We start from the raw sequence: 27,215 nt of genomic DNA on the forward strand, positions 1-27,215 counted from the left end.
TGTCAATGGCGCCTCCATTTTGGGTCACTGTGAAGATGTCTTTCTAAAAGGGTGCAAGCCATTCCGAACTACAAAACATACATACACATTCCTCATGGTAGTGGGGGAAAGCGAAGACCCTCAGTTCTGTGATAATGATTGGTCTGCCCCACGAATGCCACTAGGTGCAATAAAAATGCTGGCACCACTGCAGCCCATTACCTCTTCCTACCAATAGTTGGTCTCCTTAGTGCGAACCTGGTGAATGAGTAATACTAATACCCATCTTTGATTACAGGTGGCCCCAAACTTTAGGTGGCATTCTCCCCCTATTCCAGAGCTAGAAAGTCCTTTGAGTAGGAGAGGGAGCAGATAAGTCATCTCCCAAAATGGAGGCAGAATGGCACAATTCATGATGCCATGAATGGCCTTTGATGCAAGAGGCCTTAACCACTCACTGAAGTAGTGTGCTCTGATTTCAGGTAATAGTGCTGCCTAGGCACCCCTGTTCTTAGTGGTGTGGCCTGAATGACTCTTAGTGGCAGAGTGGATTACTAGGTCCTCGCAGTAGCCATGCCAGAGCGGCTTCTTGCGGTAGCTCAGGTTGGGTCACTCTACATGGCAGAGCGGCCCAAGAGACCCTTCGTGACAGCGTCATCTGGGGTAGCGGCTCATGGTAGCGCTGCTGGGCCCTCCTTGTGGAGGAGCGGCTTCACCAACTCCTGGTGGTGGGCAAGGACTAGGCGAGTCCTGGTGGTGGTGCTGGGAGCAAGGCCTAAGCTTCTGAAGGTGGAAGGATGCTCGGTGCTGCATAAAGTAGGTGGGTGGCTCTCGAGGCACCCCACGAAGGCCCCTCTGCCTCCTCCCCTCCTCCCCCATCAGTATCCTTCCCTTCCTGGAAAGGATTGTGAAACTGAGAGCGGCTCGTTGTGCTGGAATAAGCCTCTGGTCCCCATTACTTGGTTCCACTGGGGCTGAAACGTGATCGCCCTCCCTTTAGATCCGCGTGCAGCCTAATTCCTGCATAGAGATGTGCCTCTTTTCATTAAGCACGGCAGGGAAAGGTTAATCTTACTTCTGCAGAAGCAGCGTCAAAACTCGCCAAGCTAAAGAAAATATGCTGCAAAGAGTGGTTTCGCATTCTCTTCTCTTTTTTTAATGCCAGATTGAGTTGAGGTCAGAGCCTGCTGCCCACAAGAGCAAATGAAAAACAGGCGTTTGGGAAAGTCAAAGGAGAAAAGGCCGGGGCGCAGCCAGGGAAGGTGGGAAAGCTTCTGGGCTGGGTAAACAGACCGCTGTCCCTGACTGGCACCTCGGCAGCTCACACCTCCTCTTTCGAGGAAGTGCAGCTGCTCTGCTCGATTAGATAGGCCAGGCCTCTCTGTAATCACGAGCGAGAACAAGGAGGCTCTGTCCCGGCTTCGCGCAGCAGTCCGGCGAGGTGCAAGGACCACCCCACCCACCCCTCAGCCCTCGCGCTCGGGGAGGCCCTTGGCACGGACAGAAAGATGTCACCTTTGGGGGTAACTCGTGTCTGACAGCTGCCGAGCTGGCCCCTTGACACGCGTGGCGCCTTCAGCCACTCCTCTCTTTTTAGCCAACATTACATCACTTTGTGTAATGAGATGGGAAAGGCAATAACTACAGTGTTTGAAAAGAAACGACAAGTCCCAGAATGCAACCTGCTGATAGCCGCATAATCCGAGCTAGCAGAAGATGTCTGACATGGCAGCTAGGGCGAAAGCGGGGTTCAGGGTCCTGGGGAGAGGGCGACTGACACTGGAAGAGGGAAGTGGAGCGTGAGGTTAGAAGTGACACTGACAGGCAGCGGCCTGGCCCCTGATGAAAGAGCACACTGACAGAGAAGGGTGCAAGTGAATGGAGATACCGGCAGTGACAGGGCCTTCCGGATGTAAGCACATGAAGACATAGCAGGCAGGAGGGACAAGACAGTGACACCAAGAGGTCAGGGCCCCACACGGCGGGGCATTGACTCTGACAAAGAGGCCAGGACACAGACAATAACAGTAACATGTAAAGGTTCAGGTGGAAGGTAACCCTGGCAGTGACGTAGAGGTCAGGCGCCGGGAGCGTGAGGATGGTGAGAGGCCAGATCTAGCACAGAGAGTGATGCACAGAGAGCATTCTTTGGGTGACAGTAAGTGAAGCATCAGTTGAAAGAAAACACGAATGGCGGGAAGGTCGAGGTGGAACATGAACGGGTCAAACCCCCTGGCAGAGGACGGTGAGTGCCTAACACCAGAAGGCACTGACTCTGCCTGTGACAGAGGTCTTTTTTGACAGACTGGGCTTCGTCTTCAATTGGGAACAAACCTATCTCACTAAATATGCCAAACCATCACATTTACGCTGCTGGATTTAGTGCCATTCACCTGTCAAGTCTCAACAACTGCCCATTTCCTTTTCAATGTACAGCAGTTTCCAATGTATTACCTTGACATCTCCTTAAGGTTACTTACTACAGCTATGCAGATGGCTCAGACTATCTTAAAACTCGATAAACCTTTGGCCCAAAGCCCCCAGCGTCTGTGAATTCATGCTGATAGTGGAGTAGTGGATGCTAAATAACCACCTACAACTTAATCGATGAAAAATAAAAAGTTTCATCGACTGAAAATCCCAAACGTCTAACTCTTATCTATATCTGTACACAAGTAGACATTCCATGGGACTGGGCCCATCTTCTTACAGTTGAAGCTCAAACCCTAAAGTCAAAGGAGAACCCTCAGAAAAAAAGTCCCCACTTCTGGTCATTTCCCCTTTTTTAAAACAATGCCTCTGAGGGAACACCCTCTCATTTCAGACATGCACACTCTCGAACACCCTCAAAGAGAACAATGGTCACTAAATCCATCTGGAATTCAGAAAAACAACAATAACCTGACATCCCCAAATCATGGCACAATTACTAAGCAGAATACATGGGGCCCTGGTTTGTATATGAAGTATTCAATGCTGTCCCCGTCGATGCTTCTGTCGGCCAACGACCGTTGCAAGCACTACCTCCGTAGTGCTGCGCACATCCGTTGGCCGACGCGGCCCGCCCACTCTGCTGAACCGCCGCACCGTGGCGGAATAGCTGTCATGGTTAAGCGGATAATGTTCATACTGCAGTTTCATACTGCATCAATTCTAGAAAACATCTTTTGACCTCATGTAGTGGAGGAGTGTGGCTCAATGGTTAGAGCGGCAGACCCTGATGCAGAGTTCTGGCCAGGAACCAGGGTTCGATTCCCACCTCGGCGGGGTCTCAGGCTCAATTTCCTCGGACCTGTTAATTCTCGCCTCGGTGCCTATTCTAATCACAGGCCCCACGCTGCAACTCTGGGCAATAGCTTGCCTAGCCTCCACACCGGCCCCAACAGCGCTAAGGATGCCTGGCTTCACCCTGGGGGTGCCCAGGAGTGGACACTTCACAGGGAAAGCCAGGAGCGGTTCCACAGCGGTATGAGTATCAGTGCCAGGAAGCCGAATAGGCGACACCGCAAGGTGACCGTCTGGTGACAGTGCGCTCTATAAGTACCATGACATTTACATTTACATGTATGACACCAACACACAGCACTGATAGGCAAGTCCTTAACCTACACCATCTTCCAAATGTAATTAACAAAGTAACGTCTTACTTGTCCATCCACAAAATGCCTTGCTGCCTTATGAAGGTGTAGGAAAGTACTATAGAAAAGAGACAACACAATACAGTACAATACAATGCAAAATGTGACAGCACAATACCAAAGTTCAAACACTCGAACTCAACCAGAACCCGGTCTTTAGGAAAAAACAAATACATCTGATCACTATTTCCGTGAGTACAGCCTCTGGTGCCTATCATAGGAGTCTATGTGCTTGAGAGTCAGCCCTGTCAAAAGTCCCATGCCCGGTCGTTCTGATTTTTCCCAGTGATACATTAGAAGACCTAGACTTAAATTGGAACTTGCGTCAATCTCTATCTTGTGTAGTCTGTATTACAACATGGGTGGGTAAATCTAGCTTGCACACACCTGATGTCCTTGGGACATAAACTCTGCCCAACTTGACACTTAATCACTTTAGCCTTTAGATCGGCCCTCTGCAATGCATGCAGCATGTTCTTGAGATGTGCCAAGTGCTTCTCCTTCCAAGAAATGAAGATGACAGGATTATTGAGAATGACCATCCAGAATTCATCATTTTCACACAGGACTCAGGTCATTGGCCTCTGGAAACGTTTTAATTTCAAACAACCTCGCCTTAAATTGAAATTAGCAATTTAATGTGGAGTGGAGAACTACATCACTGTTTTGTTGGCACCAGTAGTAAGTAACTACAATTCAGATAAATCATACTCAGAAACTAATGTAATCACCAGATACTCGGTTACAAGGATAGAGTGAGCATCAGCCGTCATAACAGCAATCAGCGCACTGCAGTCCACTCAAACACTCAGCTCGAATTTGCCTTCACAGCGACTGTGATTGAATTGCAGTGCTGAAGAAAGTACTGTAGGATGATTCAACTACTCTGTCATATTTGCAACTTGACGTTGATTGTTATTCTTTGCTTTGTTGGCTATGCTGTGTTCTCCATTTAAAAAAAATGTCCATTGCCTAGGCAATGACACAACACGTCTCTAGACTTGGAGAGCATCCTGTGCAAATCACAGCTGACTTCCCTTTGTGAGGTACCAGGTCATGGGAAAAGTGAGCTACCTCCAGAGAATCATTGTTGTAAGTTCCTTGCAAAATGAAGGACAGTGATTCACTTTCCTGCTCTCATCTTCCTGATGCTCCAAGAGGCAACATGAAATCTTGTTATCAGTGATGGGGCCCTTTGTAAGTTACATAGAAAAGAACAACAGTATTCTTAAAATCCTGGGTATCAAGCACATGGTTGACATCACTAATATTTCACAACATGGTACACAATCCATAGTATTTGTTGCCTTGGACCCTGGATCTCTGTGTCTCAACTACCTATATCTCCTGGTCCACCCTAATACTTCACAAGAGTAGCCTCCTGATCCTGCCTCACCTTAATCTATCCCTGGCTCTCCAGAATGTTATTTCTTTACCATCTTCATATCTTCCACCAGATAGAATTGCTGCTGTCTTCTTCACTTCATGCAAGTCAAACCTCTTGAGCCAATTTCAAGAAGAATGTACTTTTGTAATAGGGAAACACCAAACAGCAATTGCCATCAAGCTTGGGCTTTGTGGACTACATCTATAGGAGTTCATCTTTCCAATTGTCCTAGAGTGCCTCAAGGACTGGGGCAAAGGCCTGCTTGTCTCGCTGCTGGGAGAGGGGATATCACCCAGGACACCAAGATTACCTGCCCTGGAGCCTGGAGCACCATTTCCTGTCTGCTTGCCAAGACCAGTGTGCCCTGTGAGGGAAAGAAGAGCGTTGGAGGGACTAAGGTCCAAGGTGAGCCCTGCACAAGGATTCCCTGCATGAAGTTTGAGGCTGTACACTGATTGGGCCATTGTCCATGTGCATTATCGGCTTTGCAACCCTCGTATTCTAGGAGAGGGCCATTGTTCTGAGTTGAATCAGAAGTGCTGGGCGGGAAGCACTAAGCCACACCGTAGAGCCATGGTGACCCCTATGCGAGAGGGGGTCACCAGTGAGCTAAGTTTGGGTGAGGTGTGCAAGACTTGTGACTGCCGAAATCAGTGACCATATAGGTGGGGCCACCGTAGTGAGGCTGATTGCATAAGGAGGGTCTGCACCAAGATCATGATTACTGTGACTGCCCCATATGCCAGGAGGGGCTGCCGGTACCACTTTGGCATAGAGTTCAGGTCGTCACCCAGACTGAAGGAGAACTGTTGTGACCAGCAGATTGAAGCTGCATACTGTGATCTGCACCAGTTCCAGATGTTCACCGAGACGCCTCTGAGAACATCACACCCCTGTTCAAGCTCTGGTTGCAAGCTGGAGGATCACACCAGCACCCCCTTTCTGCTAGGGGAGCAACTTACCTTTAGCGTCCTCCGAGTGGGAGCAGCTCCCATCACTGTAAACTGACTGGCAGAGCTGCTCGACAGGAAGATCCGGCGCTGCCAGATACTGCCCTGTCCATTGCCGTACAGGATCTGGACTTTGGAGTGCCTGAGGAGAGGGCATTCGCTGCACTACTGAACACTGCCATACTGCCGGAGGGGATGACACTAAAACCGGGCTTTTGGGGTGCTGTAGACTTGCTTCTAATGGTGATGCGACATCATAGACACTTTTGACTAATTCCTTAAGAGTCTAAGGGAGTCTAAGGGAGAACTCTTGAGTACAGCCTAATAATTTGCTTTCCCTGGACTCAGCCACCAACATTACACGAAGGAGAAAGAGACAGGGATAGTGCCTCGACCTCAAGGTGGTATTGTGTTATTGCTTCTGAATATCATCTACTTATGCATGTGTAGAATTTGAAATAAAATACTTCTCTTTTTTTTTTTTTTAGAAAAGCGAGTATTGGGCTGGGCATTATTGTATTGTGTGAACTGTTTGCATTTTGAGTTATGAGTCGTGTTCACTAATCTGTATTTATATCTCCCTGTGGGAGCCTTAAATTGTCAAACACAGCTACCACTGAGAGTCAAGTGCAGAAGGGGTACTTGGTCCAGTTCAGGGCACGAGTCGGGGTACCACGCGGGTGGACGGCATCCCCCCACTTATTTTCGAGGGTTTTCCAGGGTGGACGCCGTCCACCCTGCTCAATCAAAACGCCGTCCACCATTTTCAATCAAAACCGCGTCCACCCTTACAAAATAGGAGCGCGCGGGTGGATGGCTGAAATCGGACGTTTCTCGGACTGCCGGAGGACACCACGCCGGTCACCACGCCCCTTCACCTACCAGGTTCGCCGTTGCCAGGGTACCCAATAGACGCCAAGATCTTCAACCAATGGATGGACGCCGTCCCCCCTGCGCAAAAGCGCTACACCAACTATTAAACACATACCTATTTTAACAGGTTTTTTTTCCTTTTCGTGACGCCACTTCCGGTCGTGACGTCACTTCCTGTCTGTGAGCGTCCCCCCACTTCTAGGTTTTTGCCTTTTGTGACGTCACTTCCGGTCGTGACGTCACTTCCTGTCTGTGAGCGTCCCCCCACTTCTTTATTTAGGACTTGTGCCCTGGTCCAGTTGCTCAGGGCCCACAGTAGCCTGGGCTCGAGACTTCAAGAGTAAAAGGCCTCAACCCCCACCTTGAGTCCAGTAACCCCTGCATGCCCCATGGCCCTCTGAAAAGGGTTATGGCACTATTTAATGCAAATCAATAACCCAGTGATCAGTCAGAGCTTAGTCTTTTAAAATGATAAAGTAATTTCCTTAAACACATAACGTAATATTGTATATAATGGTTTCAGAGGAAATACGTGAAATTCTGCATTATTAACAGAGATTATTCATTACTGGGGAGGTTTCCTAGAATTCTTCCATGGGACAATCTCATAAGATAGTTTTTTTGCCACAATTGCCCAATTAGTTTCTGGAAATTCCCGTCTGGTAGAATGTGAGGGTTCCCGAAGTCCTAGGAGGGTCACCGTCTAGGTCGTGGATCAGATCTGGCGAGTCTCTTCTCCCTGTTAGAGAGGGCCTTGTTCCTCTCTTTGCAAGTTCCCTTAGGAGTGCACAGTACATTTCATGGTCAGCTCGTTCATCACAAAGGACAGGCCACACTTGCATTATTGAAGTGTATCACCAGGGCCACACTGCTTGTGGGGTGTGCACAGCATGGCCATGGAGCAATAGGTGACTACAACACAAATGCAGATGTCAGGTAAACAGATGCAGCACCAACACCAGTCGAGGAGGCTGTGACAGAGACACAGCAGTCACTCCTCGGCTGATGTTGGGGCGTGTGGATCTTCATCTGACCCAGGCACAACAAGCTAGGCGCCTACACCTGGTGAGTATGTCATTCCTTCACTGCAGTTCTCCGGCTTATCATTTGTGGGACCTGTGGTCTGTGGTCAGCCTTCATTTGGCACCTCACAGCTTCATGGCACTTAGGTATCATAGTGAAACTTTCAGTGTGGTTCTCCTCTGGACTCTGGCTTATCTTCTGTGGGAACCGTAGGCTATGGTCAGCCTTCAATTGGCACCTTGCCGCTTCATGGCACTTAGGTATCATCCCAAACGGAAACATAGTCTGTGCAGACTGCAAGCCACTTGTGGGTCTTCTAGACCTCACTCTTACAGAGCCATGCAGATCCTCCCTTAAGTGACCAGCATGTCTTTGGCTCCTCTTATGCGCAGCATCCCCATAGGGCACGGGCATCTCCGGTGCACCTCTTGAGCAGTCCGTCAGGACGCTCCAGCGAACCAGGGCCCAGACAGTGACTGCTGGCAGTCTTTAACAACAATCTCAGGTTGAACATGGCAAGGGGAGTAGGCACTGAATGCACCAATCCTGGAGCACAGAGAGTTTCTGAATGCCACTGGTGTGGAGGCCCTGGATCCTGGCAGAGAAACCGTGGCACATTGGCTAGCAGTCTGTGCTTCATCTTTATACTCAATTTTCAGACAGTAGGTGTGTATTCCAGCAGTCAGCCCTAAGATCAATTCTGGGTGGGCCCTGCCCTTTACACTTGGTACAGACTGGGTCGCAGATTTACTAACAAGTCACCGATGAAATGCAGTAAGACTACTAACATATGGCACACTCCTGCTCTCCCTGCTCTGGCGCACTGAATGCAGCCTAACACCAGCAAGGAGCACCCCTGATCCATGGTGCAAGGGTGCCTGTGTTACAGCCAGCATTGTTTTTGTGCAGGAAGGCACATTCCTGTACAAAAACAATCGTCTGAGGTTTTTTCCTCTTTTTATGTGTGCTGCAGAATGCAGCACATGTAGAAGGAGGAAAAAAACAAGGAGGATTAGACATATTTCTCCTCGTTACTACTCAGCTAGGAAGGCATTGCTTTTTGATTCCCAGGTTTATGTAATGCACCTTGTACTGCTTTGTATTACTCCAGATTTACTAAGCCATGTAGAGCCACGCAAGGTAGCGTTGTGTGGTTTAGTAACTCTCACTGATGCCTTTGCATTGCCTTGTGCTACCTTGCGTGATGCCATGGCAACGCAAGGGCTTCGTACATCTGGGCCAAGGTCTTTGTCACAAGGTGTTAGCAGGAGGGCAGATGGAGCTGGGAGGCAGTGTCAAGCTAGGAGAAACACAAAACAAAGATCATTGTTACTCTGAGGGCTTATCCCTTCCAGATGACAGTGGCCAGGAAAGGGTAATGTGAAACTCCCTAGCTTCAAAGGCACCCTCTGTCTCCTCTGCTTTACACTAAAGCATGACCCTTTACAAATGATCCCTGGAATGTCCTGAATTGCCCTGCAATTCACATCTGCTCTGTGGACTCTCTACAACCTCCATCTTAGATAGCACTGGGATGTACCAAATGCAAAATGGATTCTAGTGTGGCAATGGCAACTTGGGTCCACAGGCTCCATACACACCCAAATGCACACAGATGCAACCTCCAGCTCGCACACGGATATGCAAGAGACCATATTGCAAGGGAAAGATGGACAACATTAAAAAGGTGGGAAAGGACAGTAGGCAACGCTCCCTGACAGCAGTCGGAGAAAAGGCCTACCTTGTCACCATAAACATTATTGCTGCCACCCCTGTCTGTAGTCTATAGACTGGAGAGCAGATGTATCCATGCTTGGTAAGGAGGGTGTGCATGGTGCCTAACTATGTGTCACAACTGCAGCTAAGCACACAGGCATAACACTGTGTGTGCTTAGCTGGGGGTAAACACCAACAGCTATCTATAACACATTGAAGACTAGAGTGCACGCTCTTCCAAGCCATGCAGGGGGCCTTTGTCTGTTCTAACAATTAGGGTTGCTTAAATATCTTGTGGGCCATTTGCAGGTGGCCTAGAATCATGATTAGGACAGAGTGTCTTTTAACATTTTATGTGCTGTTTATGAGTCCGTTTCTGGCCATTGAAGTGGACACACGAAATAACAGAATGGCCACAGTTCAGTTGTGAAAGGGCACTGACAGTGACAGCTGGGTCAGGTCTGGGGTATTAAAGGAAAGTAGCGCGGGGTAGTAGCTCGACTAGAGAAAGAGAGCAACAGAGGGAGGCCAGGACAAAGACGTTTCAGGGCTTGAGAGAAGGTAGACTGACATCACAGTGACCGGAAGACATTCAGTGCACTGTCCTGGGGTTCAGTGAGCAACTTTAGGTCCTTGACAACATTGCATACATGCACAGCATAAGCCTTCTCTGTCACCCAGTGCTGCTTAAACCTGTTTGTATTAAACTATATGGAACATGGTAAAATATTACTGTAGGTCTATCCAGGTTTTTTTAAAGTAATAATAATGAAACCCATAATTGTGATTGATGTATCTGTTTTTCTAATTTAGTTTTGTTTATATAATCTCCCAACTTTCTCTCTTGTACCTTTTCTGTCCTGCATCCCCTCATCCTCATATTCACTTATACTCATTCCGTATCACATTCCTTTTTTCTGCATTTAACTCCATTTCAATAAATGGTACTCCCTCCATTGTGTTGCTTTATCAAACGACATTTGTAAATCGGCTTTGCCATACTCCATATTTTATCTTTATCTGAACATTTTACTCCTCTACTTACAAGGAGAGTCCTTGAGCTTCGCAGAGGATCTACTCTCCGGCTTGGCAACTTCATGTGTTGCGGCAGGAAGAACCCACGGAGATGCCCCTGACACCAGTGTCTACTCCATCATTTTCAAGTGCCTGGAACCTGACAGTCTCTACAAGTAAGGAACAAATTGTTTTTGTGTGGGTGGGCCTGCCGCATTTTCTATCTATGAATATTTGTCATGCATTTGTGTCTGCTTGTCCAGTGTGTATGTTTCTCAGAACCCCAAACACATTTAGGCACATCTACCCACTTTCAGGCCTGCACTGCATTCCAGTGACAGCAGTGTCCACCTTGGCAAGGTGTGACTGCTTCCGTTTATGTCCTCAAGATAGAGGGGTGCTGCTGTCAGGGAATCTGCAATCCCTGTGTGAGCCGCATTGTTCCCATTATGCATGACCTGGGTATGCATTTGAATTGTCCCAACTAGGGATGTGCAAAATTTGACCAATTTCCCTTCATTGTCTGAAAATTGCTACATTAACAGCGATTTGTGTGGCAAACCTCAAACTCGAATTGAAAAATTCTAAATGCATTTGCCATGGCAGGTTGAACATTTCTGCGAAGGGTAAACTGGTAGAGAAAACATCTTCATGCGTGCTCCATGCGCCCTCCTGGCATGTACATGCCCCCCCCCTGACCAGCAGCAGCACTGGGCTGCTGTCCACTCTGCTCTACACTAACATTAAAAAGATCTTAAATATACACGCAAGCCTTTATTTAAAGGGTAATTGAAGCTAAAAAAGGAAGTAACTAGGTTGTCCTGCACCACTTAACTTTAGGAATTTCTTCATTTTCAAAGCCATCTTGCAGGAAAAGTGTAACAAGCATTTGCAATGCAATAGGTCTTGCATTTATTAGAGTTTGAGCTGTTGGCATTGTAAATGACAATGCATTTTATTTATGTCTTGTTTTTAAAACAGATAAATAAAAGGCATTGTCATTTTCAAGGCCAATAGCTTAAACTCTTGCAAATGCGAGACCTATTGGATTGCAAATGCTTTCAACACCCGTGCTTTAAAAATGTTTTTAAAATTGTTAGGAGAGAGCATTTCCTGCGTGCAACAGCAGGCAGATCCAAGCTATTTGAGAAAATAGTGCTCAGATGCTGTAATTAAAGCCTACCCAGTAACAACACACATAACAGGCGGTGTCACCAGGGTAGGTTACAAAATGAGACAAGGCGGTACTAAGGAGGGACTACTAAACCTATTGACCAATGAACAGCCACAGTTTACAGTGGACAATGACACAAGCCAATGAAAAATATAAGCCGAAGAGTGGGCGGAGCTTCAAGTCACTACCTGAATACAGCATGCCTCGCAGAGCAGCTCAAACTAAAAATATGATAAGGTTTCTTCAAAAGATCAAAAAGTGTATTTTATTAACATGAGAACCATTTCACCATGGTATATAGGATTATATCAGTGCATTGAGAAGCATTTTTTAAGTGATAGTTTTCAAAACATACATACTTCACCCCACACTGACAACAATGCCAATAGTGAACTAAGAGGTAAGTCGGTTGTTATGTGCACTCTTAGGGTGGCCTTCTATTATTCATGAACAACATTATAGTTTATTGAATGAAACACAGGAGAATGTTTTGTGCATTGTACATCCTGAAGTCATATATTTCGAGGCCCTTGTATATGTGATAATAAAAAAAAGGAGGGAAAGTGAATTGAAACAATTCCCTATGATCACACAATTTGTTAAAATGGGGAAACTGGGATTAATCCCAGGATTTCTGGTTTCACATTGTGCAATTCAGCCACTAAATGTATATGCTTCACTTCCCTGATACCCAGGGCCACAGGATTATGCAGCACATCACATACCAAATTGTGCGGCCCTTTGGAAAATGCGAATACCCATGATCTAGAATGTGTATGGTCAGATCAAAATTATTTCTCAATGCAAAGGAAATGGTCTCACAAAGGCAGAAAAAACATTGTGCAGGTGTAGGTGGGATTAAACCATGAAACTTTGCAAATGACAACAATTAGGAGCTTGAATTGTTTTGTGTGAAGTAGGAAGAGCTTTGCTCTCCCCTTTACGTAACATCAATCGGGGAAGTCTTTAGTAACCATATGTTTTCAGTGGCCTTTCCGTAGGTGGAGCAAAAGCAAATTTGTTTCATCTCAAATAATTGTGCAGCGAAGGTAGGGTGCGTTTGCAAAGGATGTACTGAAGGTTTTTTCGGTTTTTTTTAATTACCCCAGCATATTTTTATGTATGTAAATGTAAATGTACAGGAATTTATATAGCGCAAATCACCAAGCGGTTTCTAAGCGCTTGCTTAGGGAACCCGTCCTGGTATTCCCCTGTGAGATAACCCCAGCAGGGTATCCGCAAGGTGAAAGCCAGGCATCCCACCGCGAGGGGCCGTTGTGGAGATTAAGCAAGCTATTGCCCAGAGTCGCAGAGTGTGAACCCGTGAATCGAGTAGGCACCGGAGCGAGAATTGTCGAGTCCATGGACATTTTAGGACTCAAGACCCCGCCGAGCCAGGAATTGAACCCTGGTCCCAGGCTGACCTCTGCTTCCAGGTCTGCCTCCTCTAACCAGTGAGCCACACTTCTCCACACGTATGTATGATATCAGATGGGTTATTGACTGTCGACATATGTTTATTTATGACATCAGATGTATTATTGACTGTCAACACACTATGTATGCTAGTGTTTGTGCTATTGACTGAGGACCAGGTAGACGGAAAGTTGTAGCTGTGAAAATATCCTCATGTGGCAGGAATCAGACAATAGAGCTAGGCTCTGCTCCAGTCTTTGAAGAGATGTTCCCATCCTGACTCAGATCAAAGGGAGAGGAGCTTATCCCATAAACAGCCTAACCGCCCCAAACCCCGATCACGCCCCCTTGTTGGACTCTTCTTGTCCTCATTAGATGCTGCATCTGAAGACTGTCGGAAAATGTCAGCCGTCCCTGTGATAGTTGCTCTCCTTGCCCAGTTCTGTAGCAGTAATGAGCATTTCATGGCAGCATTGCCAGTAACAGGCAGTGATCCGCGTGATGCCGTGAGGTCCACACTCTCGGTGTGTCCTGAAATGCCCCGACGGACACCACCATTGCCAACCAACAGCATGATTTCTAAGAAAATCTAAAGCTTGTGTTATAATTGGGCAACAGAAGCGCTCAGGCCAAGTGTTTATGGGGATTACCATCATGACCTCATCTGAGGTTGCTTGGCTCGAGGATAACAAATCCAGATTTCTTCTATCACCCGTGATGACCCCCCAATCCAATGTTGTCGTAGCTACAAGTGGTTTCAAAACATGTTTGCAGCTTTGGGTGTTATGGATCTCCCTCTTCCGTACTTCAAGTGACCTTGGTGTAAATCAGCCTTCATTTTTATGGTATAGACTCTAGAGCAGAAGGTAGGTTCAGTGAAGTGCAAGGAACAACATCTGGTAATGCTTGTGCATCATATATGAAGAATGTGCCTACAATAAAGCAGTTTATATTGTTCATGTAAAAAGGCCTAGGAATACTGTGAGGAGGGGGCGTAGAGCAAGGAGTATAATATGTAAAATAGTTCTATGTTAATAGTACATAGTTACAATTATACATTCTACATTTATATATTTTCTATTAAGATATTTGTAATTTTGTTTTAGAACAATACATTTTAAAAATATTCAGTGTGCTTAGCCATAAGGAGAGCTCCACTTTTGTTGGTGAAGATCTCAATGTATACGTCAAAAGTCTCTAGTAGTAACTTTATACTCATGAATTCAGTCCTAGATGTCACTAGCCCTGAACAAAAGAGGGTGGAGACATGTAAGGCTACACTTAGGGGTAAATATGTGCCCAGAAAAGGTCAATACCACAAAATTCTAAATGTACACCTAGGTGCAGGTGTAGAATTATACATGTAATGTACCTTTGTGAAAAGGCTCCTATGTGATGATCTCTGGTAGAAAGCTAATGGGGAGAACATGCTTAGCATGACTAAACCAAGGTGAACAGGTATTAGTCATTTACTGTTACTCATAGTTCATGCATCGTGTAGTAATAGGCCAAGGAGGACCAAATAATTACTTAGAGAAAACCCAATACAGCACAACAGTCTGACATGTCTCAAAGTGATCACCTATATCTCCCTTCCTGACATTTCTTATGAAGTCTTTGCACTTCTTAAGGCCAACACAAGTGGACGCCTTCTTCATAATTTAAACTTTGGAAAGACAAGGGCACTATACTCTGCGTCCTGCATCCATCCGGTTAATAAGTGACAGGAAGGCTTTAGTTCCACTCTTCAAATCCACTTGAGAGGTCATAGGGACACATAGAGATTAGGATCTGTCCAAACGACTCAACCTCTATTCTGTAAAAGCTTGGCCACATTCATCCGCTTTGGGTACGGATGAAAGAGCATTATCAGGTCCCTGGGATTAACATTTGTGCAAGGGCTGTGCACTTTGACTCCAGGATATGTGCTCTTTTTTGGCTCAATTCACAGAGCAGTTTTCTCTATGAAGAGTTGCATCTTCCTCCCTTCTTAGATGGAAAATTATAGCTGAATATCCAGGCCTGATTCACAATCCGTATGTGCAGGTGTGACCAACTCATGGACATCCAGCAGCAAGACATGTTTTACTAAAAAATTCCAACCCCCCAATCTTTTGTTATCCTCTTTTAACTATTTAATCTACTTTTGCCTGGGGTTCATTACATACAAGAATAGAGTACATACATTTCGAAAAATTCTCTATTGCCAGACATATTCCTCTATTGAAATCAGTCAGTTCTATCAAGGCCTCAACCCGATGGTAGGCATTGTTAAAGTATCTTCTGTGCATCCTCATTAAATTTTAAATACTGTTGAATCAATTCCCTTCTTGTGTTTGGGACTGGGGCCATTATGTTTCCTCACAGACACAAAATGAGTAAAACCTTTTCATGCATCACTCCCTAGATCAGATGTCTTCAACCTGTGGACTATCCCTTCTGGTGGCTGATTTTGTTACATGCTGGGTTTTTGTGAAAATTAAACAGTGAGACTCTGTAATTGCCCGTCATTACATCTTTTGTCACCCACGGCCTGGCTGCGAGTAGGTGTCAAAGATGGTGGGGTATTTCAAAGAACCCTCTAAGTCTAGTGTTTAATTTCCAGAAAAATAAGTGCTGGTGCCCAAAGCTCTGCTCAGAAGCCTGAAGCTGGCACCAGAGTGCCGAATACCAAAGCTGCGGTCAGGAATCCATCTCATCTTTGATCTACTACCAGCCACTCTCTGCCCCTTTAGCACACTCTTGCAGGGTCCTGCTTTCTCTCTTTGTGAATTATTCTTCGTCTTTCTCTTTCCCCTTTTAGGGTGTTTCCTCTCTTGGGAAATGTCCGATGAGGAAAAATAAGTGCCGGTCCCCAAAAAAGAGTGCTGGTGGGCCCCACCGGCAACCACCGACTGATATTAAGCCCTGTAAAAATACCTACCCTCATTTTTTTTTTAATAAAGGATCACTTTGTGGATACTTTTGTACCTTGTGGAGGCCAGGCTGACCATTGCATTTGGATATCATGTATTTTATTGCATTTTTAAAAAGGACAAATGAGCATAACTGCAATGTTTGAACTATTAAATATGTTTAGAGCTGCCAATTTTAGAGAATGAATGTAAAAAAAATATGTATGTCATTCTGCTGAGCCCCAGTGTTTTTTTTTAACACAAGGAGGGTTGTGGTGCACTAAAGTTTGAAAACCACTGCCCTAGATTCTGGCGACCACCTATCGACCTTATTCGTCTTCCATCAGAGGAGCCAAAAATATAGGTATACTGGTCAACTCCGACTTGCCCGCGCTGCTAGCTGGAAATAGTGGTCAAGAGCTGATCTTTCAGTTGACACAACTGAAAATGATGTATTAATGTCTTTCCTTTCCTGATCACGATGCACCGCACATGTGTCCATTTAACCTGGCTTTGATTTCACCATCATATAGATATGGGACTTCCAGGGTATTTCTTCAAATGGCTGTTGTTTGGATTCTGATTATCTTGGAAACTTTTAAACACAAATCTCCATGGGCCTCATTTATGAGGCCTTGCGTCAGTTTTGCGCTTCCGATGCGTCACTTTTTGTGACACATCCGCAGCGTAAAATATGCTTCCTGTTGCGCACTATTTAAAACTGACACCTCTTAGCAGACGCGTCACTTTGTAAACCCCTGCGCTACATTATACCTGCGTCAGGTATAATGTTTGCAGGGGGGCGTTTCCCCGCAAAACACCTTGTAGAAGTGACGCAGTGAAATCTATGAGATTTCACTGCGTCACTTCTAGGACGCTGCTGTGTCAAAATCTTACGCCTGCCTCACAGCAGGCGTAAGACTGACGCAGGCCCTTTCACATGGGGTTTGCCCCATGTGAAAGGACGAATTGCTGGAGTTGCGTCACTTTTGTGACATACTCCAGCAATGCATCACTTTTGCGCCATACCGATCCATCAGAAATACTGACGTATCTGTAACTCCTTGCGACGTGATGCGTCATATAGTAAATATGACGCATCAGGTATGTCGCAAGGAGTGAGCACTGAGAAGTGACGCATCGCTCCTTTCACGCAGCGATGCGTCATTTCTCATAAATGAGGCCCCATGTGTTCACCTTATCCACTGGCTCCCAGTGCAGAAAATAATCTTCTTTAAATCTCTCAATGTGGATTATTGGAGGGAAACAGTCGGAACACTGCGGTCTGAACCATACTTGTTCCGACTACGCAAGCGCAACCATGTTTACCTTAAGCACGCATATGCCATAACCACGCATAAGCATGGTTAAGGCAGTGCACGGTCTAGCTGCTGGAAGACAAAAGCAGGAAGTCATCGTGGTGAGGTAAGTGGGGCTGAGGGGTAGTTTTTAGGACTGGGATGGAATGGGGGTAGTTTTTACGTCTGGGAGGCGGCATGGAGGAGGTTTTAGGGCAGTGGAAGGGGTTTGGGTAGTTTAAGGGGTAGCGTAGGGGGAGCGGGGTAGTGTAACTTACAGGGCAGGGTTTTAGGCCTTAGTGCATTGGGAGGGGAATGGGTAGTTGGGTTTGTTTTTAGGGCGGGTGGGGGGTCGGGATAAGTTTTAGGGCAGTGGAAGGGGTTGGGGTAGTTTAAGGGCAGTGCAAGGGGTTGGGGTAATTTAAGGGACAGGGCGGGGGTCGGGTAGTGTATGTAAAGAGGTAGGGTTTTAGGCCTTGGGGCAGTGGGAGGGGAATGGGTAGATGGGGTAGCTTTTCGGGTGGGAGTTGGGATAGGATTTAGGGCAGTAGAAGTGGATGAGGTAGTTTAAGAGACAGCGCTGGGCGGCTGGTCAGGGTATTGTATGTAAAGGGACAGGGTTTTAGGCCTTAGGCTAGTGGGAGTGGAATGGGTAGATTGGGTAGTTTTTAGGGCTGGGAGTGTCGGGGTAGGTTTTAAGCCAGTGGAAGGGGGGGGGTTGGGGTAGTTTAAGGGACATCACCAGGGACAGGGGGCAAGGTTACTTTACATAAAGGGGCAGGGTTTAGGTCTTAGGGCAGTGGGAGTGGAATGGATAGATGGGGTAGTTTTAGGGCTAGGGGTCGAGGTGGATTTTAGGGCAGTGGAACAGGTTGGGGTAGTTTAAGGGACAGCGCAGGGCGGGAGCGGAGTAGTAGCGCCCTTAGCTACACATACCCCTTTACCATTCAAGCCTATGCCACGAAATTTCATAGTAAAGGAATGTGTGGTTAAGTCGCATTTGTGGTTTAGGCTGCGTGGTATAGGCATGCGTGGTTTAACCCCTTGCGTGCTCATGTTGGAACCACGCCGTCATGAGCCACGGGCGGCGTGTGCTCATAACGGTATGGTTCCATCATGCTGCTGCCGCTCCGCCTACACGGCACTAATTCCCCGCCTGTGCGGGCGCATTAATGAGCGGGCCCTGTCATGACGGAACCACGGCGTCATGAGCACACACTACCCGTGACTCATGATGGGGTGTTCCATCATGAGCACGGAAGCGCCACGCTCACCCCCTAGCCCCTAGCGCCGTGGCGAAATTCGCGCCACCCTGAAGGGGTTAACCATGCTTGCTTCTATCATACAACCATTTTTGGACCTTATACGACAACAGCATCGGTTTCTGCAGCGTCCTCTTCAAAAACATCTTCCTCAATGTATCTTTGCTCCTCTTCCGGTTGTCATTGGACGCTTTGGCCCTTCTGCTTGAAGCAGCCAGGAGGAGTCTGTAGCCTTCCATCGCCCCTGCTATAAAAAATTTAAATACCTTCAATTCAACAAAATACCAAAACCTGGCAATGTATCTGGTGAAATGCAAGTGTCTGGCTCCCAATAATCTCCGATCAATCATCACAAGCTCCCAGATGCCTTCTAAGGTTTTCATAGAGTCCGTGAATATGGACTCTATATGATATGACATTATGGAGTGCTAGATGACAAGCTACGATTGAGTGATAAATGTCTCTGCATTGTTGGGGCAAAAACAGTGACTGTGTTTCTAGCCTGCAAAAAACTTTCAGTGCTCCCGTTTCTGTTGTCCACCCTTGAGCCATATCTTAAAGGTAAGTTTCGATGAATGTGTTCATTCATTCATACTAGCAGTACTGACTCGTGAATAGTCATTCAATGGGCTTACAGCCATATGTTGCAAGCAGATAATGTGATGGGGTTGCCATATAACTCTTGTTACATCACTGAACGTCCGTCGTTATTTTAATTGTCTTGTCAAACGTTGACTAAGGCAAAAGAGTGTCTGATGCCCCCACCTCCAAATTCAAGTTCAACCTTAAAGGTCTTATTTCAGTTGAAGAAGAAAGTCCACTGGTCCCTGCACAGTGGCACTCTTAATGACCAGTCCAAACACCTGGTCTCAATCACTGTAGAAGATGCCTACGGTTGGCCTCTTGGAAGCCGCCCACCACTGCTGGCGGGAAGATGCAAACTGTTTGTGTCAAGGTCCTTGGACCAGATGAGTTCAATCCTTTTGAACCCTATAGCCTTGCAGCTTCCTCTCAAAGGGGCTTCAGAAAGCACTGTAAGTGCGTGGAGATCTTCCTTTTCACCAAACTACATACTCCATGCATTTTACGCTCTCTGTTTGTCCTCTTACATCAATACTATTTAAAAATAGCACATGAAATAAAATGAAATATATCATACTAGTTATAGCCGTGTTGGAGTGTGGTAGCCCTCTGTGGCCTGTCATTGCCATTCTGTGCTGGTTCTTGCGACCGAGAGCTGGTGAGGACGGTGGACCAGACGCAGAAAGTGGGGCTGCGCGAGTCCGCTTTAGAGGGTAGAATTTGTAAGGGTTTCGCTAGGGCTCCCGGACACATACATATTTCTCTTGCATATTCCAGGCGTAGAGCTCGGGGGAGTTGAGTTCTACCGCAGAAAATGAAATGCCAGTGTATTGAATGTATTTACGTTGACTGCCTGCCACGTTCACGTTGGGTGCGTGAGCCAAGACTCTGCACAGTGTGTGCTTGGAATGTTGTCGACATGGCAGGGTTCTTCCAGACCGGATCCCCACATCCAGTTTATGAGTCCATACCTCAGCTTCTGGCTACTTACCTTTCTCGCTACAACTGTGGTTCTTAAAATGATGCCAATGCCCGGGCTAGTTACAACTTGCCGCCACATTGTAGTTAGTTTGAGTGTGGCAATGCCAACGAGTGCATCAGTCCATAAGACGTGCACTCAGGTGGGGGCAGTGTGCCGTGAAGAGTGCTTTTGTACACTAGGGTGTCCTGGTGATTGCGACTCGTATCTGTTTGCATGCCTGCGTCACTTCGGGAGTTTTGAATGCTACATATGGTTGTCTAGGTGTATTGGTGCAAGGTTGTATCAGAGGCCAGAGAAGGATGCCATTTATGAGTGTATGAGTGTGTCACCGACGTAAAGTGTTTGCAGGTATTACGGTGTTGTACCTTTTCTATTTGTACAGTGCACACCCAACCTGGGGTATGGCACTGCATCACTGGTGGTTGTCAGTGGTGATTTTCAAAATGGTTCCATGGTTTCCATCAAAGACCAGACTCTGGTTCGGCTTGTGGAGATGTGCTAAAAGTAGTGTGAATGCATGTGAATGTTCCCATTTCAAATTCTGCACATGCAAAAGTGTGTGTGTATGTTTTGTGTATGCTTATCGTCAGCGACGGTCCGTGCAGGTAAGTGCGGCGGGACGGAAGGGGGGAGGTCGACAGACGACAGAATAAGGAAAATTAAATAAATAGATGATTCCTATTACATCGTCTGTCGACATCCGTCCCTCCCCACCCTGCCCCACCGCGCTTACCTGCAAGGACTGTCGCTGACAATAGGCATACACAAAGCATACACACACACACTTTTGCATTTGCATTTTGAATTTGTCGTAGTTTGCAAGATGCATTAAGATGTAAGTGCCGGTATATGAGCCTTACTGTAGAAGTGCATGAGTTTAAAGTGCATCTCATGTTTGTGCATACGCAGGAAATTACATGTTTAGTCCTCATTTACTTGAAAGTCCAACAAGGTTCCCCTATTGCCCCATTGTTCTGAGATATTTAAGCAGAGGCGTTTTAAAGCACAGACAAAGTGTGCAATGGCCCAGGGTCCCCACTTTTGTGGAGGCCTCCTAGTAAAATGACTGAGATGGTGAGTCAACAGACTCTCTGACTCTATCTTTATCTCTCACTCTCTCACTCTCTTGCTTCTCTCTTTCTTCATCTCATCTCTTTCTCCATCTCTCTCTGCCTACCTCTATCCCTCTCTGTGTATCCCTTACTCACTCACCTCTGTTTTGCTTTCTACCTACCTCTATTTCTACCTCACTTATCTCTTGCTCTGTCATCCCTCGTTCCTTACATTACTCATCCACGTTACCACTCTCTACTTCTCTGTCTGCTTCCCTGGAATTTGCTCTCCCATCTGGCTGTCTTCTGTGCCTCTCTCTAACTCTTCCATCTCTAGTTCAAACTTCCCCATTTTAGCTCTGTCTACCTCTATATTGTTATATCTCCTCTCTCTCTGTACCTCGATAGTAAGTAAATTCTCTTCTTTCTCTCTACCTCTCTTTCCCACAAGTCTTTCAAACTCCCCAACCATGAGGCTTGAATTAGCTGTAAATGATTAATAAATGTAAAGTTGTTCGCAACAGGGGCACCTACAATCCTTAAAATGACACTACATTGGAGACCTCTTTCTGTCCTGCCTCCCTGTAAGTGCAATAGGAAAACCTATGAAGGCTTTAATGAATATCTCTTCTATCCACACTCTGTGAGTCTCCATAAGAGACGCCCATTCACCCCAGGCTTTCATAGCACTTCATTAGATATCTGCTCTTGGCACACTTATTCGAGATTCAAACAGAGACCTCCACTCATTTCAGTCAATGACTGTCTACTCTTCCTGTGGACCCCTGAGACTCAAACATAGCCCTCCATTCTCCCCATCCGTGCTTCCCTAAGACATCCATCTATGTCTGCTCCCCCTGCGAACACCTGATACTCATAAAGAGCCCTCCACTCTTCCGTGCTCCCCCAAGACCTCAATTCATGGCTGCTCCCCCTGTGAACCTCTGAGACTCATACAGAGAGAGCCCTCCACTCTTCCGTGCTCCCCCAAGACCTCAATGTATGTCTGCTCCCCCTGTGAACCTCTGAGACTCATACAGAGAGAGCCCTCCACTCTTCCGTGCTCCCCCAAGACCTCAATTCATGGCTGCTCCCCCTGTGAACCTCTGAGACTCATTCAGAGAGAGCCCTCCACTCTTCCGTGCTCCCCCAAGACCTCAATTCATGGCTGCTCCCCCTGTGAACCTCTGAGACTCATACAGAGAGAGCCCTCCACTCTTCCGTGCTCCCCCAAGACCTCAATTCATGGCTGCTCCCCCTGTGAACCTCTGAGACTCATTCAGAGAGAGCCCTCCACTCTTCCGTGCTCCCCCAAGACCTCAATTCATGGCTGCTCCCCCTGTGAACCTCTGAGACTCATTCAGAGAGAGCCCTCCACTCTTCCGTGCTCCCCCAAGACCTCAATGTATGTCTGCTCTTCCTGTGAACCTCTGAGACTCATAAAGAGTGAGCCTCCACTATTCCTGTTCTCCCCCAAGGCCTCCTTTAACCCCTTCGCTGCGGCGGCTATTCCGCCGCAGCGCTAAGAGGGAGGCGGGGCCGTGCGGCGCTCCCGTACTCGTGACGGAACCGCTCCGTCATGGCCCTCGGGTGAGCTGTGCTTGTGACGGAACGGTTCCGTCACGGCCCCGCCCGCTCTTTAGAACGTCAGCGCAGGCGCGGAATTCGCGCCACGCAGGCGTGGCGAGCGGGCCGTGGCGGAACCGTTCCGTCACCAGCACAGCCCACCCGAGGCTCGTGACGGAACGGTTACGTCACGAGCATGGGAGGGGTTAAACCCCTGAGACTCAAACAGAGCCGTCCTCCACTCATCATGTGCTTCCCTAAGACCTCAATGTAGGTCTCCTCCTCCTGTAAACTCCTGAAACTCAAACAGAGCCCTCCATTATCCCTGTCCGTGCTCCCCTAAGACATCAATCTATGTCTGCTCCCCCTGCGAACCTTGATACTCATAGAGAGCCCTCCGCTCTTCCGTGCCTCCCTAAGACCTCAATGTATGTCTGCTCCTCCTGTAAACTCCTGAGAATGAGCCGTCCGCCACTCTTCCTCTGATCCTCTAAGAACTCAATGAATGTCTGCTTCTACCCTGAACCCCCAAGACTCATACAGAGACGCCCTCCTCTCATCGTGTGCTTTCCTAAGACCTCAATGTATGTCTGCTCCCCCTGTGAACCTCTGAGACTCCTAGAGAACCCTCGACTCTTTCTGTGCTCCCCTAAGACTCAATGTACGTGCTCCTCCTGTGAACCCCAAGACTCATGCAGACCCCTCCACTTTTCCCAGGCTCCACGAAGGCTTCATTTTGTCTCCTTACCCTACGTTCCCCGCCTTTCTCTGCCCTCATCCGCGACACAGATACCTTCCACTAGGTGTACTTCGCAGGAAAAAAACTGCCTGCATTCTCTTTTCTTATCTAAAATCCTGAAGAGCTCTCCCTGCATTAACTGTCCATTTAACAAGGTCCAATTGAAAACCCCAACACCCCAACCCACCGCCCCTCCAAATTCGGTATTCGGTTCAGTAAGTGACAGTCTTTAAAATAACTGGATGTTCTAACTAGGGGAAATCTTCTCCCGTCATAGGATCCCATCCCATTAGGCAGAATGGGTTTTAAGAGGGTCAAAGCAAGTTCACCAATGAGGAATCATGTCTTATTATGAGAGACAGATAGAATGACTACTCTAAATGGACCATCTATCATCCTTCCCCGCGTCCACAAACCTCAAAGCACTGTTTGCCTTCGTTCTCTTATAATTGAGACTCCAAGGGTCTTTGTGTGCCATAGGCGGGCTGGCCCCGAACCCAGGAGATCACCTCTGCACTCCGTTTAACTGCCCCAAGCGCGCATGGGGGTTGAAGGAGTCTCGTGTGCCAAGCCCAGATGTTAAGCCTCTCCGCCCACTCTGATAAGCCTCCCCAGCTGACACCTGCAGTTTCCCTTTTTCCCTTCAGTGCCCTCCGTAGAAGCGAGGGAACAAAAGCAACCCTATCTCCCAATGCTCAGAAAGAAAGAAAAAAAAATATTTGTGTTCTAATCTCCCATTTGCGTAGAGTGTTACGTCATAGAGACCCTGTCCAAGCAGGGCAGAGGTAGTTTATCTAAAGTAGATACTGCACCCCCAGCAGCCTCCCCATCGGCGCGCCCGCTCGGAGGCTCAAGGCTTGCATGCGAATGTTTCTAGCTGGATTGTTCCATATCTTGGGGGTGGGTCGGTTTGCGCGTTCCGCTGAGTATTTCATTTCTTTAAAACACTTGTTTGTCTTTTAACTGGTATTTATCTGGAATTCTCGCGGTATCGCAATCCTTCATTTTGTTTACTATTGCCCCAGCTTGTGTTACTCTGTTTTTGAGACCTTGGCCTGAAAGCGGGGATGGATAGGGAAGAGCAACGGTGTTGTGAGAGCGCGTGCCCGCCCGCGCGTGTCCATGTGTCTGTGTGTGTGTGTGTTGCTGTTTGTGTGCGCGTGGGACTGTGTGTGTGTGTGTGTGTGTGTATTGATTATCAACCGAGCTGCTGCCCTTGCCCAGAGTTTCACCTCTTTATGGAGCATGCATATTTTTATTTCATTAACTGATATTGTGTGTTTATGTTTTTTAAGAAACAGAGCGTCCCTTTTGTTGGTACCGTGACAATATAGCTGTGGGTGTTGTCTGACACAATATCGTGTTCTAAATAACGATTAGAAAATACGACTGATTCAAGTGGCGTTAATAATTGAAAGTCTACACTCAGTGGGGTGATATTTTTGAAAGACATGTCAGGCGATACTTCCGAATACCGTACTCTGACGCACTACTCTTTTGCTTCTGTGAGGAACAAAGGGGAATGTCATGGGCGTCAATTGGCCGTATCCGAGTTAACAGCTGTTGACACGTGCTTGCCGTTTGGCACTCATGGCTCTGCCCTTTCTACCCCTGGCCTTAGGTGTTGTGAAGGGAGCCACAGAAACGGAAGATAACAACAAGCACTGGCAAAACCACTAAGTATGGGTCTAATTCACTATGGTGCAAGGGTGTCTGCTTTGGCACAGAGCAGTTAAAATTAGCGCCAGCGCAGGGGTAAATGCCGCCCTGCATTTTGCAAGTTGTGGAGCGTGGCGTTAAGCCAAGGTGGCTAATTCAGCGCTCTCCCACTTCCTAGTAAATATGCCCCTTAGTTTGGGACGTGGTCACAGGTTGCTGAAAAATAGTAATAAATAAACTTTATTACCATTTTATTGTTCAGCTCTGGGGCGTGTGGGGCGATGCTCCTTCGCTTAAGATAGGTATTCTAACATTGGGATGGTTCAGGTTCCGAAAGCACAGCTCTCAGGGTCCACGGTTATACAGTTATTTGTGGTGATGTAAAATGTAGCTATCCACTGAGACGGCCTCTGTGAAGAATTATAGAAACTCTATAGCTTTTACAGAATTGTAAGTTGTTACCGTTGACACTGTTGTTTAGGGGTTGGTAGAGACTTTCCTTATTTCTACAGACATGTCTAAAAGTGAAGGGGAGAGGATCATTGTCACTAAAGAAACATGGAACTATCAGTAGATGGTGTAGATGGCAATAATGCTTTCTAGGTAGCCAATGAGTTTCAAGCGGTTGGGGCCCATGTCTGTGGACAGGTCTTCCCTGTGCGGTATACTTTACTCCCTCTTCCGGCATTTGTTGGACAGATTTAAGATCATTTGTAAGAGTCATATGTGCGAAGTTCCCAGCACCAGCTCGAGCCTAAGGTGATCAAATGGCAGAGACTGATACACTACGTAGGCCCTGATTCCAAGTTTGTCGGAATGAAGGTGGTATTTATTGCACCTGATATATAATGATACCCTAGGGCTATTACAAGTGTTTGGAGGATAACGTGGCATTTGGAGTTAATCCACCAAAATCCTCTTAGTACGGTAAATACTGTAAACCTTTTCCCATGTTAAGTTCAGGGAGGATTGGCCTGCCCAAATTTAACAATGGATCAGATATTTAACGCACTCAGTAAAGCAGTAAATATCACCAACTCAGAATTCAGATCCTTGTGCAAACAGGGGTTTACGCAGTGGTCGCAAAAGTTTAACCACATTGTTATTAAGTACTCTGGGGCTTATTTACAAGCCCCTTGCGCCGCCGGTGCATCACTTTTAATATGGGAAAAAGTGACGTACCGCGGCGCAAGGGGCTTGTAAAGAAGCCCCTTTGTTTTTTACAGCAGAGCACCAGTGAGTGTCAAAATATCTTTCTGCCTACTGATAAATGATCTTAAGAATCTGTCACAAACTTTTGCACAAATCCGCTATGGTGAAAAACCAAGACAAGCAACTATGATTAGTGTTCTCCTCCTCTGAAGATTTCAGCGATAGGAACTCCAGACTGTGCTCCAGGGTAATACCCTAAAGATAGTGTTTTTCGCAGAACATGGTTCTACGATTCACCTGAATAATTTGAATCAATTGGATGAGACTGGCAATGTATTTGGGTGTCCATTGCTATATATTGTAGATAATGTTGTGAACTTGGAATCAGCTAATCCTGGCAGATGGCTCAGTTGTTTCAGGCTGTTTCTCACATAAACTGTTCTGGAGCCGTAACATTTTTTGTTACCCTTGTTACTAAAAAGGTTACACCCAATGTTCTAAATCTCAGTTCCTATCCTTTCCAAGATTCTAGGCTAAGTCAACTCTCCACCTTTTAAAGTATGTTCTGCAATTTAAAGTGGTAAATGACGGGCAATCTTGTTCGTAACTTCTTCACACTTGCAGAGCAGTGTCCCAAAATGAAGAGGATTTGCAGATGCTAGAAGTACCGGGCTGGGCTTCTTGGATTTCACTGAAATGTTATACAAGACATTGAGAGGGGCTCTGCATGGCAGAAGGATCCAAGGGATGTTCTGCTGCAACAGAATAGTGTTCCCATAGAGGTTAAACAGAGATTGGACTAGGGATTTGCTATTAGATGCATGTGCTCTAACTTTGCATTTTAAATCTCTCCATTTTA

The 27,215-nt window shown here is 46.8% G+C and overlaps 1 protein-coding gene across 3 annotated transcripts in view; it reads left to right on the forward strand.

Annotated features, from left to right (window-relative positions):
• The window catches only part of ASTN2 (astrotactin 2), a 2,754,112-nt gene that overhangs the window by 2,632,333 nt on the left and 94,564 nt on the right, over positions 1–27,215 (forward strand). For all 3 annotated transcript variants that reach the window (XM_078641978.1, XM_078641979.1, XM_078641980.1), the window contains one exon: positions 10,615–10,756. In XM_078641978.1, coding sequence (XP_078498104.1) covers positions 10,615–10,756 — 142 coding nt within the window. The remainder of the gene's footprint in view (positions 1–10,614; positions 10,757–27,215) is intronic.

The sequence above is a fragment of the Lissotriton helveticus genome, chromosome 5_1 (assembly GCF_964261635.1).
Source record: "Lissotriton helveticus chromosome 5_1, aLisHel1.1, whole genome shotgun sequence".
In the NCBI taxonomy this organism is placed as follows: domain Eukaryota; kingdom Metazoa; phylum Chordata; class Amphibia; order Caudata; family Salamandridae; genus Lissotriton; species Lissotriton helveticus.